The following is a 12,902-nucleotide window of genomic DNA, read 5'->3' as shown; positions in this document are numbered from 1 at the left end:
CCGTTACGTCGTCGGTCAAAGAGTGTGGCTTTCAACCCAGAATATTCAGATGCGTTCCGTTTCGAATAAACTTGCTCCCAAATTTATTGGCCCGTTTTCTGTTACCAAAATCATTAATCCGGTAACAGTGCGTCTTAGCCTTCCTCCGACGTACAGGAGGGTTCATCCCGTGTTCCATGTGTCCAAAATTAAACCGGTGATTTTTTCCCGTCTTAATCCGCCTGCCCCGGTTCCCCCCCCGCCTCGTATCGTTAATGGGGAAACCACATATTTGGTTAATCGTATTCTGGACTCTAGACGGAGGGGACGCGGATTTCAGTACTTGGTGGATTGGGAAGGTTACGGTCCGGAGGAGAGAAGGTGGGTTCCTGCTCGGGACATACTGGATCACCGCCTTATTGATGATTACAATCTACAGGTAAGGCAGGCTGGGAACGTCAGGTGACGTCCTAGGGGAGGGGGTACTGTCACGGTAGGAAATCCATTGTTTCCTCCGTGTCATGTTTTGTGTTTGTATTTGTACTCTCGTAGTCTCCATGTGCTCGTTTGGTTAATTGTTGTCACCTGTATGTTGATTGTCTCGCTCCAGCTGAGCCTCATCTCCACTCTGCTATAAACACTCACCTCTCTCTCTGTCTGCCGTCAGATCCTCTCTCATGTCTCCGTGTCCTAGTTGGATTACCGTCTTCCGTGTTCGTGTGCTGGATTGTATTCGTGTTGTCGTCCTCGTGTCAGTGTTCCGGTCTGTTCCTGGTTTCAACCATTGACCTCCTTCACCTGCACCATCGACTTCACCATCCAGCTCTTCTCACGCCACCGTAGACCTTCCTTGCCATTGCCAACATTCTGGACTCTCTTTCTAATAAACATCATCTGATTGCCTGCAATTGCTTCCTCCTCTTTTACCTGTCGTTACAATATCAGCCATAATAATTCTAGTCTGTTTTTTAAAAGGCTGCTTATACATATAACAATTATTTATAAGATGCAGACATGTAGAAGCTGACAATTAGCTGAACATATGCTTGTTTAATTAGTGACACTCTAGTTCAAACTTTATTTGAATATTGCAACATTTATATTTTGAAATCTTTATTTATGGCAACATGATATCTCATTCTACAATATTTCTATTATAAAATAACTGACAGAGATCCATCCCTTATCAGCCAATCACTGTGGGTGTAGTTAGTAATCATGCTGACATCATCCATACCAAAAAGGTCATCCTCACTCTTTTTCTTAGCTTAAGATTTCTCCCCATTCCTTAGTAAAATTATGTCACAGCTGCTTTATGAATAGGTTTTATGAGAAGCAGTTTAAAGGGCACCCTGTGGTTTTCCACAAAAATAAATACTTAATAGTGTAATGTTAGAAAACAAAGAAGACTAATATTAATTTTGTAATTTTAGTTTTATTATTAAAAAATTATTCACAATACATTATTACAAAATAATGTTTCTTATTTTATTTTAGATTTTATGTAATAATCATATAATTATGTAATAACTATTTATTAATAGTCATTGACAGTGGGAATGTAGTCTTTGATAACTCAAGTGGATTTTTTTCTTTCTACTGAAAGAGTTGGTTCTGGTAAAGCGTATACCCAAGTGTGAACCTAAAGTTTTTCCAAAATCGCTCATTCCTAAAAAGATGATTCACAATATATTTTTCTTTTTTCCTTAAAGATGTTCTCATTCAATTTAACCCTAACCATTCTATAATAATTGTTTTTGAATTAGAATTTAAAACTGCTGCATTTTTTTCATATTTAAATACACTGCCATTCAAAAGTTTAGCATAAATAATAAAAAATAAAAAAAGTTTTTTTAAAGCCTCTTCTGCTCATCAAGGCTGCATTTATTTGATCAGAACTACAGTAAAAACAGTAATATTATGATAAAGTGATTGTTATCTTTTTAATATACTTTAAACCAGAATTTTATTTCTGTGGTGACAAAGCTGAATTTTCAGCATCATTACTCCAGGTTTCAGTGTCAAATGATCCTTTAGAAATTATTCCAATATGACATACAGCCAAGTATGGTGACCCATACTCAGAATTTGTGCTCTGCATTTAACCCATCCAAAGTGCACACACACAGCACTGAACACACACACACACACACACACACACACACACACACACACACACACACAAAGTTCTGTTGCTCAGTATAAAAATCATTACACTTATAGAAAGTCCTCATAATGATAGATGCACCAACATTTGTGTAGGCTTCCCAACAATTTTTGATAACTACTCCTGCTGTAACCTCTAACCCATAATGTCTCTCTCCTTCCTGGGATTTGGTGGGTTGGTATAAACGTTTTCTCTGAAATTGGTCACCCTAGCCTTTGCTTAAGCTTTTTTGTTTTGTTATTAAATAATATTTAATTTAATAACTCATTATATATATTTAACAATAGTCTGTATGATTAAATTCTCATTACCGAAAAAGAGGTTCTCTCTACCGCAACTGGCCTTAAATTGTTGCGGTGAGTGAAAATGGTGTTGCGGAGGATGAGGTGTCTTAGCATGTTTTGCTAACAACAGAGAAGCCATGATGATTTAGCTAAATTTTTACTCTGTGTATATAATCAGTCATTAATGAAGTATATTTTCATATAAAATTTATAATCTAATATTTTTCTAAATGTGGAAAACTACCCGTTTCTGTGATGATAATCAATTTGTCGTGTACACGTTCTGACAAGAGAATTTTACACTTTTAACTGGAACAATATGAAGATATCTGCCTACCTTGTTGGTATTTCGAAGGTTCTGCCTCATGTGTTGCTTAATTTAAAATCAAGATTTATATTAAAAAGAAATTGTGTGCGTAAATGACCCTCAAAAAATATTGCGGGGGATGAGAACATTAGTCATGGACACTTTATATTTCCACTATTGTATCATTTTTATTATACATGAATATTCAGTCTGTCATTTTTCTGTCATGTGAAAAATTATAGAAGAATATCCATTTACTTTTTTCAGAATATTTTAATTGTAATTTGTTTAAATTACAACATAACATAAGTTAAGATACAGCTGGACGTATTGCGGTAATGAGAATTTCAGCAGAAAATGCAATAAAATGCAAAAATAATTAATTCCTATGTTGAAATTACTCTTTGTGCAAGGTAGAGAACAGTATTGTCTTTATTATGGTGTTTTTATATATTACTAAATTGCATGTTTAATATCTAAAATCAATAGTGACATGGCGTTTCAACTGTTTCATGAGAATGACCCAGACGCGAATTCGCGTCAAACGCTAAATGTAAAAAAAAAAAAAAAAAAAAAAGCACCATTCGCGCGAATGAGATTAGAGATTAGGACAGAATCGGTTCAGAATCAATCACCAAAATAATCAGTTCAGACGCTCTGTGTGTCAGTCTGCTTCACGCTGAACCACACATGTGCAGTATCATCAGCTCCTCGGTTCTCGAATCGGACATGTCTGAAAGAAACGGTTCTTAACTCGAGAAGAGTCAATCTTTTATTCGTTATCTGGCTTGGTTCAGTGTTCATCTTCAGTTCTCTCTTCACAGCAGTTCAGTCAGTGTACTGTTTGAGTAAATTAATTACTCTACGCTTAAGTCATTTGTGGATTAATGCGTATTGGAGACGCGAACCATTTAAAACGATACAGTTAGATTTGGTGAACTGGTTCAAAAAGATCCGGTTACATCGAATGATTCGTTTCGAAACTGCTTTGTTTTGAACTCTCTCTCACAACAGACACGGAAGAGAAGAAAATGCTGAATAAAGTCGTTGTTTTTGCTATTTTTGGACAAATGTATTTTCGATCGTCCAGCAAATTCTAACTGACCCTCTGATGTAACACTACTTTGTTTAGTAGTACTGCTGATGTTTTTCTTACTTTTCTGGACATGGACAGTATACCGTACACACAGTTTCAATGGAGGGACTGAGAGCTCTCGGACTAAATCTAAAAAAATCTTAAACTGTGTTCAGAAGATAAACAGAGCTCTCACGGGTTTGGAACGACACAAGGGTGAGTTATTAATGACATAATTTTGATTATTGGGTGTAGAGGTCGACCGATATATCGCTCGGCCGATATATCGGGCCGATATTTGTCATTTTTTAATATATCGGCATCGGCCGATATCCGTGTTTAGTAGCGCCGATTTAAAGTCAGGCACGTCGGCGGACAGCCCCGTGTTATTGGCGCGGTGGAAAGTGCTGCTGCAGCCACTGCATGTGAAGCTTTTGGAAGATTCAACAACAGACCTGCGAGATAAAGGTAGTCAGAGAACTTCATTCTGTAAATGGGGTGGAGAAGTTGTCAGCTCTTACAAACACTGCAGCGTGATTGAGGGCTCCGTTACTCCGCCCCGCTCACAGACAGCACCGCGCTCTGAGACAGACGTCCTGGAGCTGCCCAGAACGGTGAATCACATGTGTTCGGAAGCATGGTTTGATGCAGACAATAACCAGTTTTCCATCCAACTCATTTGTATTTAGGGATGTCAATATTTGATAATTTCCATGATTGATCGTCGTTTAAATTAACGGTCAAGCAATAACCTTAATGCTGCAAAATGCGTCTGCAGCGGTATTATTATTATGTGCAAAAGCCACTTGGAAAAAAAAGCTTTCTCACCTGAATTAAAGGGGTTTTAGTATTAATAAAATGCTAGTAGCAGGACTGTAAAATGAATAAATGTGATTATGATCGTTTGATAAAATGAAGAGAGCGCGACAGACGGATGGACGTCCAGGTGGACGGAGAGCTCTGTGATGATAACTGCTCACTTTATCACAGCAGACTGGGAGATGAGAAGTCCTTATTATTATGTTAAAAAGAAGATATTATGCCATGTGCACTAAGTCCATACGAGGACGAGCGAGCGCGGGTTTAACTAGATGTATTTGGAGGTTATTGCTCACGTCTCGTTCTGCACATATCCAAATGTTTCCATATTCGCAATGTATCTGAATGTTAAACTATAATATTTTTTTAATGTAAACTAGACGGAAAAATCATCCTCTTCACATGAGCAAAAACGTCCTTTGCATAACAGCAGAGAGGACCGGTATAGGGTGTATTTAAACTGAACCAGTGTAACTTTTTAAATGTTTGGTTGACTGTACTTTATTTTAATAATGAACAGACTGCGATGTAAGTTCGAAATTAGAATGCACTTTAGGTGTTCTGTGTCATTTATACCAAACACAAATGTTGCTGGTTGCTAGTGTCTTTGCAGCACTACTGTTATTTATTTTTTATATAAATATTTTTTTATATATTTTTCAGTTTAATTGATTTTTATTTCTAAAATTGTATTTATTTAAATGTATATTTAAGTTTACATTTATGTTCCAACAAACTTGAAAAATTCTACTTGATAAATGTAAATGCTCTAAAACTTTTATGTAAATGATTGACATATATATATATATATATATATATATATATATATATATATATATATATATATATATATATATATATATATTACCTGTTTTATATATTTAATACTTGGTCAGTTTATTAATTTTAGTGCACTAAATTAAGATGAATGAAAAGATGGTTCAAGTCAGTGCTCAATAAATTATGATAGGTTTAGAAAAAATGTGTTGTGCATCCACTTATTATTAGTGTGACATTTTAGCATGCAAATCAAGGGGAAAACTCCAAGATATCGGCCATCGGCTGACCCTGACCTCTAAACATCGGCATCGGCATCGGCTATAGAAAAACCCATATCGGTCGATCTCTAATTGGGTGAACTAACCCTTTAAGAATCATAATTCTCATACAATAAATGCCTTACTCCCAATAAGCAGTAACTATGAGTTTATTAAAGAAAAACACTTCGTTAATGGTCTGTTAGGCATAGAATATGGTCATGCAGAATAAGGCATTAATATGGGCTTTATAAGTGCTAATACACAGCCAATATGCTACTAAGCATGTTAATAAGCAATTAGTTAATAGTGAATGTGTACGTTAATTTAAAGTGTTACCGTGAGCAGCAGCCAGCAGTTATTACGAGGAACGGCCAGCAAATTTGACGAAGTATCGGGCTGGACTACACTTCATCCAAAGTAAAACCAATCCAGAATCCTTCAGAATCTAAAAAAATAAAATAAAAACTGAACAAATATGAAGCAACAATTTGCTAATGTTTTTTTTTTTTTTTTTATTGTGCAATGTGTCGGTGTGAGTCATAAACAGCAGGTTTAACTTACAGAAAATCTTGAGAACACTTTTGAGGAATTGCTCGTGATGTTCGCTGAATAAGCAAACCAGTTCATGTTAACCAATCGACATCATTCATTACAGAGGAGCATTAAACCCCCCTGCTGCTTACCAAGCACTGCAGTGGACAGACAGACTTCAGTGCGTTTCATATTTTTATGATATTCCGATATTCAAGTATGACAATCACAGCATTTGCTGTCTTAATGTTTACAGGAACATTGTGTGTAATGAGACCCATTTATATCGAGGAACGGCCGACGGATCTGACGAAGAAGTGGCCAGATGGTTTCTTTGCGTGAACATTTGGGCGGAATTTTGCTAATCTTATCACATAGTGACGTAGATATGAGGGGCGTGTTTAAACTAATGCTTCGCGCTGGAAATCGTGCTCTGCTTCCGTGAACGGTAAACCCCGCCTACTTTGATTTGATTGGTGATCTCAGTTATTGTGATATTGACGAGCGCTGTTAGACTGCAGAGGCAGAGCATGCTGAAGATATAGCTTTTAAAGGTTTTTGCTATCCTAACAAGAGCGCCGTGTAACGGAGTACACCAGATCAGTGCAAGAATTTCAAATATTGGGTGGGGGAGATTTGGCCACTTTTAATTATTGGGGGGGGGGGGGTAATGTCTGTTGTGTCTAAGGTGGTTACGGGCCTGGTGAAAGTGTATAATGTTTTAAATCTACTGGAATCCTTACTGATAAAAGCTCTGTAACCTGCATGTTGATACAGTTAAATCAGTAGCCCCAAAATAAAATAATTTCAGAATTTTATCACCTTCATGTCGTTCCAAACCTGTATGACAAGCTACTTTTAATCTGCACACAAAAGACTGTATTCTGAACCATGTTGATGTCCAAAAAACAAATAACGTGCAACGTGCAACGTGTCAGCGGTGTGGAAATCAACATTAGTATTGTTATGTAATTGTGCAATGAGCACTGTCAGTGTGAGTCATAAACAGCAGGTTTAACTTTCAGAAAAATCTTAAAAACACTTTTGAGGAATTACTTGTGACGTTCGCTGACTGAGCAAACCAATTCATGTTAACCAATCAACATCATTCAGCACAGGAGCATTAAACCCCCCCCCGCTGCTGACCAAGCACCGCAGCAGACAGACAGACTTCAGTGTGTTTCAAATTTTTATGAAAGTGAGCAAACGTGAGCAATGTCTGCAAACAAAGAGGGGATGCACACCAATCTCATTGACGGACCTGACGATGACTGCAGCAGTCCAGAGGTGCGATATTCAGGTATGACAATCACAGCATTTGCTGTCTTAATGTTTACAGATACATCATGTGTAATGAGATCCATTACACTGATTTTTTTTTATTTTAGCTATATATATATATATACACACTAAGCAAAAACTGAAAAACTGAAGCAAAAAATCTGTTTTTTTATTATGTTATCATGTTTTTATTGTGTTAGTTAGCTGTATTTGTTCGTTTTTGTTTTTACTAAATCCTTAAAAACCCGACTGCAGAAACTCCAGTTTGACCACCATCCACCATTATTGGATAGCATACTGATCAATACTCTCAGGGTTTGAGATAACCTGGCAAAAAAATAAAGAAAGAAAAAATCTGTAAATGATTTACTGAAATGTACCACATGTATTCCAGAAAGAATTCAAAGTTTAAATTAATTGTATATTTCTTATCAAAAAATGTCATGTGAACATGCCCCATTCATTTATTTTGTACTGTAAAATTGTGCACTTAGAAGTGCAAGTTTATAAAGTCATTATATTGTAAATCCAGTTGTTTCACTTCTTTCTAGTATTGCAGAACCCAGATAAAAGCAGAAAGCAATTTTGCCAAGATCCCTTCAAGGTGGCAACCGCATGTCTGACTGGCTTCTGCCTCATCTTACTCATGATCCTGGTGGTCACAAGTGTTCACAGCGGTACTTCTCTCTTCTCACTTACATGACTTTAGTGTGAGTGTGTTTATGTCCAGGTCTGGTCATTAAAACACATTTCCAGATTCAATTAGATTTGAATCAATTCTGATTTACAAGAATTCCAATTTGCATTCAATCATGATATGTATATATATATATATATATATGTGAAACAAATTCTTTTTCCACAGCTATTTCTGATTTTCTATTTTGCAAGGAAATATCTCGATGCATTATGGAAATGTTCATTTAAAAATAAAAAAAACTTTACAGTATTACAGTAATTATTACAATAAAAATACAGAAACCTTTCCTATAACATACTATTTAGTCATTACTTTAAATGTAAAGTTTAATTAGATGCATTACTTTCAGTTTATTTCTAATTACTTAAGTTTACCAGCATTTTCTGAGTGCAAATTATTTCTACACTCTTTTTCTTTTTAGTGAATATGTAAAATTCTTAGAAAGTGAGTTTTAATATCCATTTAAACTTACGTTATAATCATAATCTTACTATTTTTATCTCTTGAAACCTCCTTTCATTAAAACACTTCTGCTTTCATTTCTTTTCTTGTGGTTTAGGCAAGGCACGATCTGATCAGGATTCTCTGTCCAGCACTGCTGCATCGCACATGCAAAAGGGATGCGCTAACGTATCGGCTCTGACTGAAGAGCTGCAGGCCGTGAAGAAAGAAAAGAGTGAACTGGAGAAAGAACGGACGCAGTTGAAAAACAGAATCGCTGTGCTTGGTTAGTGAGGTGCAAGTGCATGCATCTGTGCAATCAGCAAACAATATCTGTTGCATTTCATAACGTTAAAATGTTGGGTCTTTTTAGAGGCAACCCCTGCACCACGAACCACTCCATTGCCAACGAAAAGTCCCTGTCCTGAAGACTGGAAGCACTTTAATGGCAGCTGTTACTACGTCTCAGAATACAGAAGGAGCTGGTCGGACAGTCAGACGAACTGCAAGCGGCAAGGAGGACATCTGGCCATCATCCTCACAGCTGAGGAACAGGTATAGACTGCTCTTTCATTTGCATTTCTGTTATAGAATGTGTGTGTATGTGTGTATGCAGATATATTTGCTGTACATCTAATGACTTCAGGTAACACTGACCTTAGAAATCTATATCGGTGTAAAAAGAACAGCATCCAATGGCCAACAAAATAGAAAAGAAGAAGGGATATTAGTTGAATTGTGAGCCATTACAAATGATTCTAATTCTTTTTTTACTGATTTAAATTCTATTTGACCTTTTGACCTGAAGACGTTCATATGGAACCTGCTGCCCCGTGGATATTGGAACGCTTTCTGGTTTGGCATAAGTGATGCAAGAGTAGAAGATGACTGGTACTGGGTGGACGGAACTAAACTAGTTGGAGGGTAAGAATATTACATGTAAATCTTTAGAAGATAAAACTCTTGTGCTGGAAGTCAGATCCATATGGAGTCTTGTAAACACTTCAGTGTTCTGACGCATCTCACATGGAGTTAAAACTGCTGAATTATATTTTTTCATTTCTTGTTTCGATGAAGGTCTTGTGGTGATATACTGAATCATCTCATCCTTCCTTTTTCTTCTTCCTCTTTGTTAAAAAATAATAATAAAGAAAAGCAATGAAGTAATATTGCATGAAATCATTTTCTTATCATCAATACATATATCCTCAAAATCATTTATATATTCTGAGTGTTTAATGCTCATTTGAAATTCATATGTTAGTGACTACTTGGGAAGCAGAAATTGATATTTTAGCCTTTACATAAAATACTACAAAACTTTTATTTTTATTTTATTTTGTGCTTATTATTTTATGCAAAGCAGACATGTGGTTTACAGCCTGATTAATGTATTATACAATCAATCAGGGTAAAAAATGGTTATATGAAAATAAAACAACTGTTTTGAGTGCAAGAACCATTAAGTGGATTTATACAGTGAATAAAAAACATCCCAAATGCAATATCCCTTAAAAACTTAAGAAAAGAAATATCATAAAATAAGACGCATGTCATTAACCTTAGTATATTGAACATATTTTAGCTTCACTTTATTTTGCCATTGTTATTTAAAAAATGTTGCTACTTCCACTGGTTAAAACCATATATCCCAAGGAAACCAGGCTGTCTGACCTCTCTTTTTCCTCCATAGTTTCTGGGAAGATGGCGAGCCAAACAACCATATAAATGAAGACTGTGGCTACATGATAAAAACAGATGTGTTAAGTCGTGTGGCTATCAAGAGCTGGTATGACGCACCCTGCCACATGTCCTTGCCCTGGATCTGTGAGAAACCGGTGTCCTCGTGATCTTCTCTCCCACCACCAACATCAACAGACATTCACTGATTGTTAGTAATACAATCTGTAATGCAATTTCCATTGCATTTAGAATGTCCTGGGGTTTTCAGTTAGTGTTTTAGTCATGGGTCAAAAAAGCAATTAACAGTTTATTTCAACTGTGTATTCTATGCATTAATCTACATTTAGCTGTGCTTTTTAACACTGGATGATTTAGTGAATTCGTTAACTGCTTGAATTCTATAGTAATTTTATAATATGTTGTATTTGCTTTTTATTTTGGGGGGGGGGGGGTCATATTCCATAACAATAAAAATAGAAGTCATTTTATAAAATGCCCTGTTTTCTTATAACTTTGGTTGGCAGTTCCACTTGCACTCAGTAGGGCGCAGCATTCAGTCAAGGTTTTGACCGTAATCACATGATGCGCTATGAATGGATCTGTCCATACACCTAATATTTTCTTTCTCCGTCATATTTAATTTGCAAGTTTTCCTGCATTAATATCGACAACTGTATCTCTGTCATGTTATGAATGTTTAAAATAATCACAATAATCCCTAAAAGCTGTGCCTTTTTTTGTTGTTTTTCTAGGCAATGTGCATCACTTTAGTTAAGGTTAAAAGGATGTAAGCAGATAAACATCAAATTTTATTTTTGGGTGAACTATCCCTTTAAGAGCATATGCAAACAAGATTAATTAATTTAGACCATTTAAACCACACTAGTTCAGAAATGTGACCAGCCAAACTCTAAAGTGAACGTTTTTGAAATGCAATACAAAGACAATCTTTTTATCTTCCTTGTCTATCTGTTTTGGCATACAGAACGGGCCCTTGCCCTGTCAAGATCTGTAGGCTGCTGGATTTAAGCGCTTGCGTAAGGTACACGCATGGATGCATATTGGATCGTGTCCTTTCACGTCCCAGCCGAGTGTTTTTTATGACAGTGCCATGACTGATTGCCACAGTTACTCATAGTGAGGCCAGCTGCTTAATCAAAGTACTATATTTTACGTACATCAGCTTAATCTTAATCACAGTCCATAAACAGGTCACGTAGACTGAAGGAAAACAGCACGTAGGCTGCATCGTGTTCTGAGCTCAATAAGACCTGTTACGGCAAAACACCATTATCAACTCTGATCAGGCTTGTGGAACAGAAATGGTGTTGTTAAAGTCACTTTAACGCCATGATAGCCATGACTTTTAAATTCTGCTATAAGATTAATTATGCTCATTGCACCAGAACAAGCAGGGCTATAACTCTTCACACTAAGAATACTAGTAGCCTATTAGATGGAGATAATAAGATTAATGCCAAAAATTGGCAGAACTGTATTCTGCAGTCAAAGTCTTAATTTCCTGTGAATGTGCAGGGCTTCCGGTGCATTAGCTGCCAATTAATGAATCTACAAGAATTATGAAGTAAATGGTAAAACGGTTTGTGCTACAAAAAGTGTATTATTATGACGGTAATAAATTAAATGATTTCAAACATTAGTTTGCAACAGCAGAAACGGAAACAAATAACTGAAAGGGGCACCGGAAGTTGTGCTCACATTAACACGAGAGAATGCTGACTGTAGCACACAGCGTTTCCCCACTTTGTTCCAAAAACAGTTCCTTTTTTGGACTAGTGTTTTTCTGACCCATCCATTTCTTAGCTAATGAGCTTATTTAGTGGAACAGGGTTCCTACAGAGTTTGGAGTAGTATGAAATTTGATTTAAGTAATTTTCAGGTTTGTAAAAGTATGGAAAAGTAATAGAAAGCGTATAGGAAAATATTTGCACTTCCAGACTTTTGCCCCCATGTGTTATTTTCTTTTTTAATTTATTTTTATAATCGAAATGTAAGAATTTAATGAAAATAAATTTGGCATACAAGAAGTGACAGCTGTTTAGTGATTCTTTAGTGATTGTCAAACAGGAGTGGTGCACTTTTTCATTTTGCATTTTGGGTTTCCTATCATGATATGCTTATCACCATATTACATAGCCTCAAAGACCTTTCCAAAAAAAAAAAAAAAAAAAAAAACAGACTTTGTGTGCACAAGAAACCATTACACTTAGCATATAGGACAATGCACACTGAGCCACCTATTGTGCCATCAACCCATTTCACGGTATCTGACAAACTGCCCTAAGCCACATTTTCAACATAATTGTTTTTTTACAAAACCAGTGTTTTTTTTTTTTTTTTTTTTTTTTTTATCAACCCTTGAACTTGATAAATAGGACAATGTACACAGCCATATTATGCAATCAGCCCATTTTGTGTCAAGGCTTTTCTGCCACCGCAGAGGCTAAATTGGACTTTAGGCCTTGATATTAGAGGTACTGTACAACTATAAGGAAAGCCTGAGCAAGTAAAACTCTATTAATTCATGTGCATCCTTGCTTTTGTTTTTCATAGCAAGATGGCAGTGATGCACAA

The 12,902-nt window shown here is 36.1% G+C and overlaps 1 protein-coding gene across 1 annotated transcript; it reads left to right on the top strand.

Moving 5' to 3' along the window:
- Positions 1–7,214: 7,214 nt before the first annotated feature.
- Positions 7,215–12,359, top strand: LOC127958706 (CD209 antigen-like protein C). Its single transcript, XM_052557679.1, has 6 exons — positions 7,215–7,502; positions 8,035–8,160; positions 8,743–8,910; positions 8,998–9,179; positions 9,433–9,548; positions 10,318–12,359. Exons 1-6 carry the CDS (start codon positions 7,418–7,420, stop codon positions 10,472–10,474), a joined length of 834 nt encoding a protein of 277 aa, XP_052413639.1. The 5' UTR covers positions 7,215–7,417; the 3' UTR covers positions 10,475–12,359.
- Positions 12,360–12,902: the final 543 nt, after the last annotated feature.

Source organism: Carassius gibelio, chromosome B5 (genome assembly GCF_023724105.1).
Source record: "Carassius gibelio isolate Cgi1373 ecotype wild population from Czech Republic chromosome B5, carGib1.2-hapl.c, whole genome shotgun sequence".
Lineage (NCBI taxonomy): Eukaryota > Metazoa > Chordata > Actinopteri > Cypriniformes > Cyprinidae > Carassius > Carassius gibelio.
The sequence above is the reverse complement of the archived record's forward strand: the minus strand, read 5'-3'. Positions and strand labels throughout refer to the sequence as shown.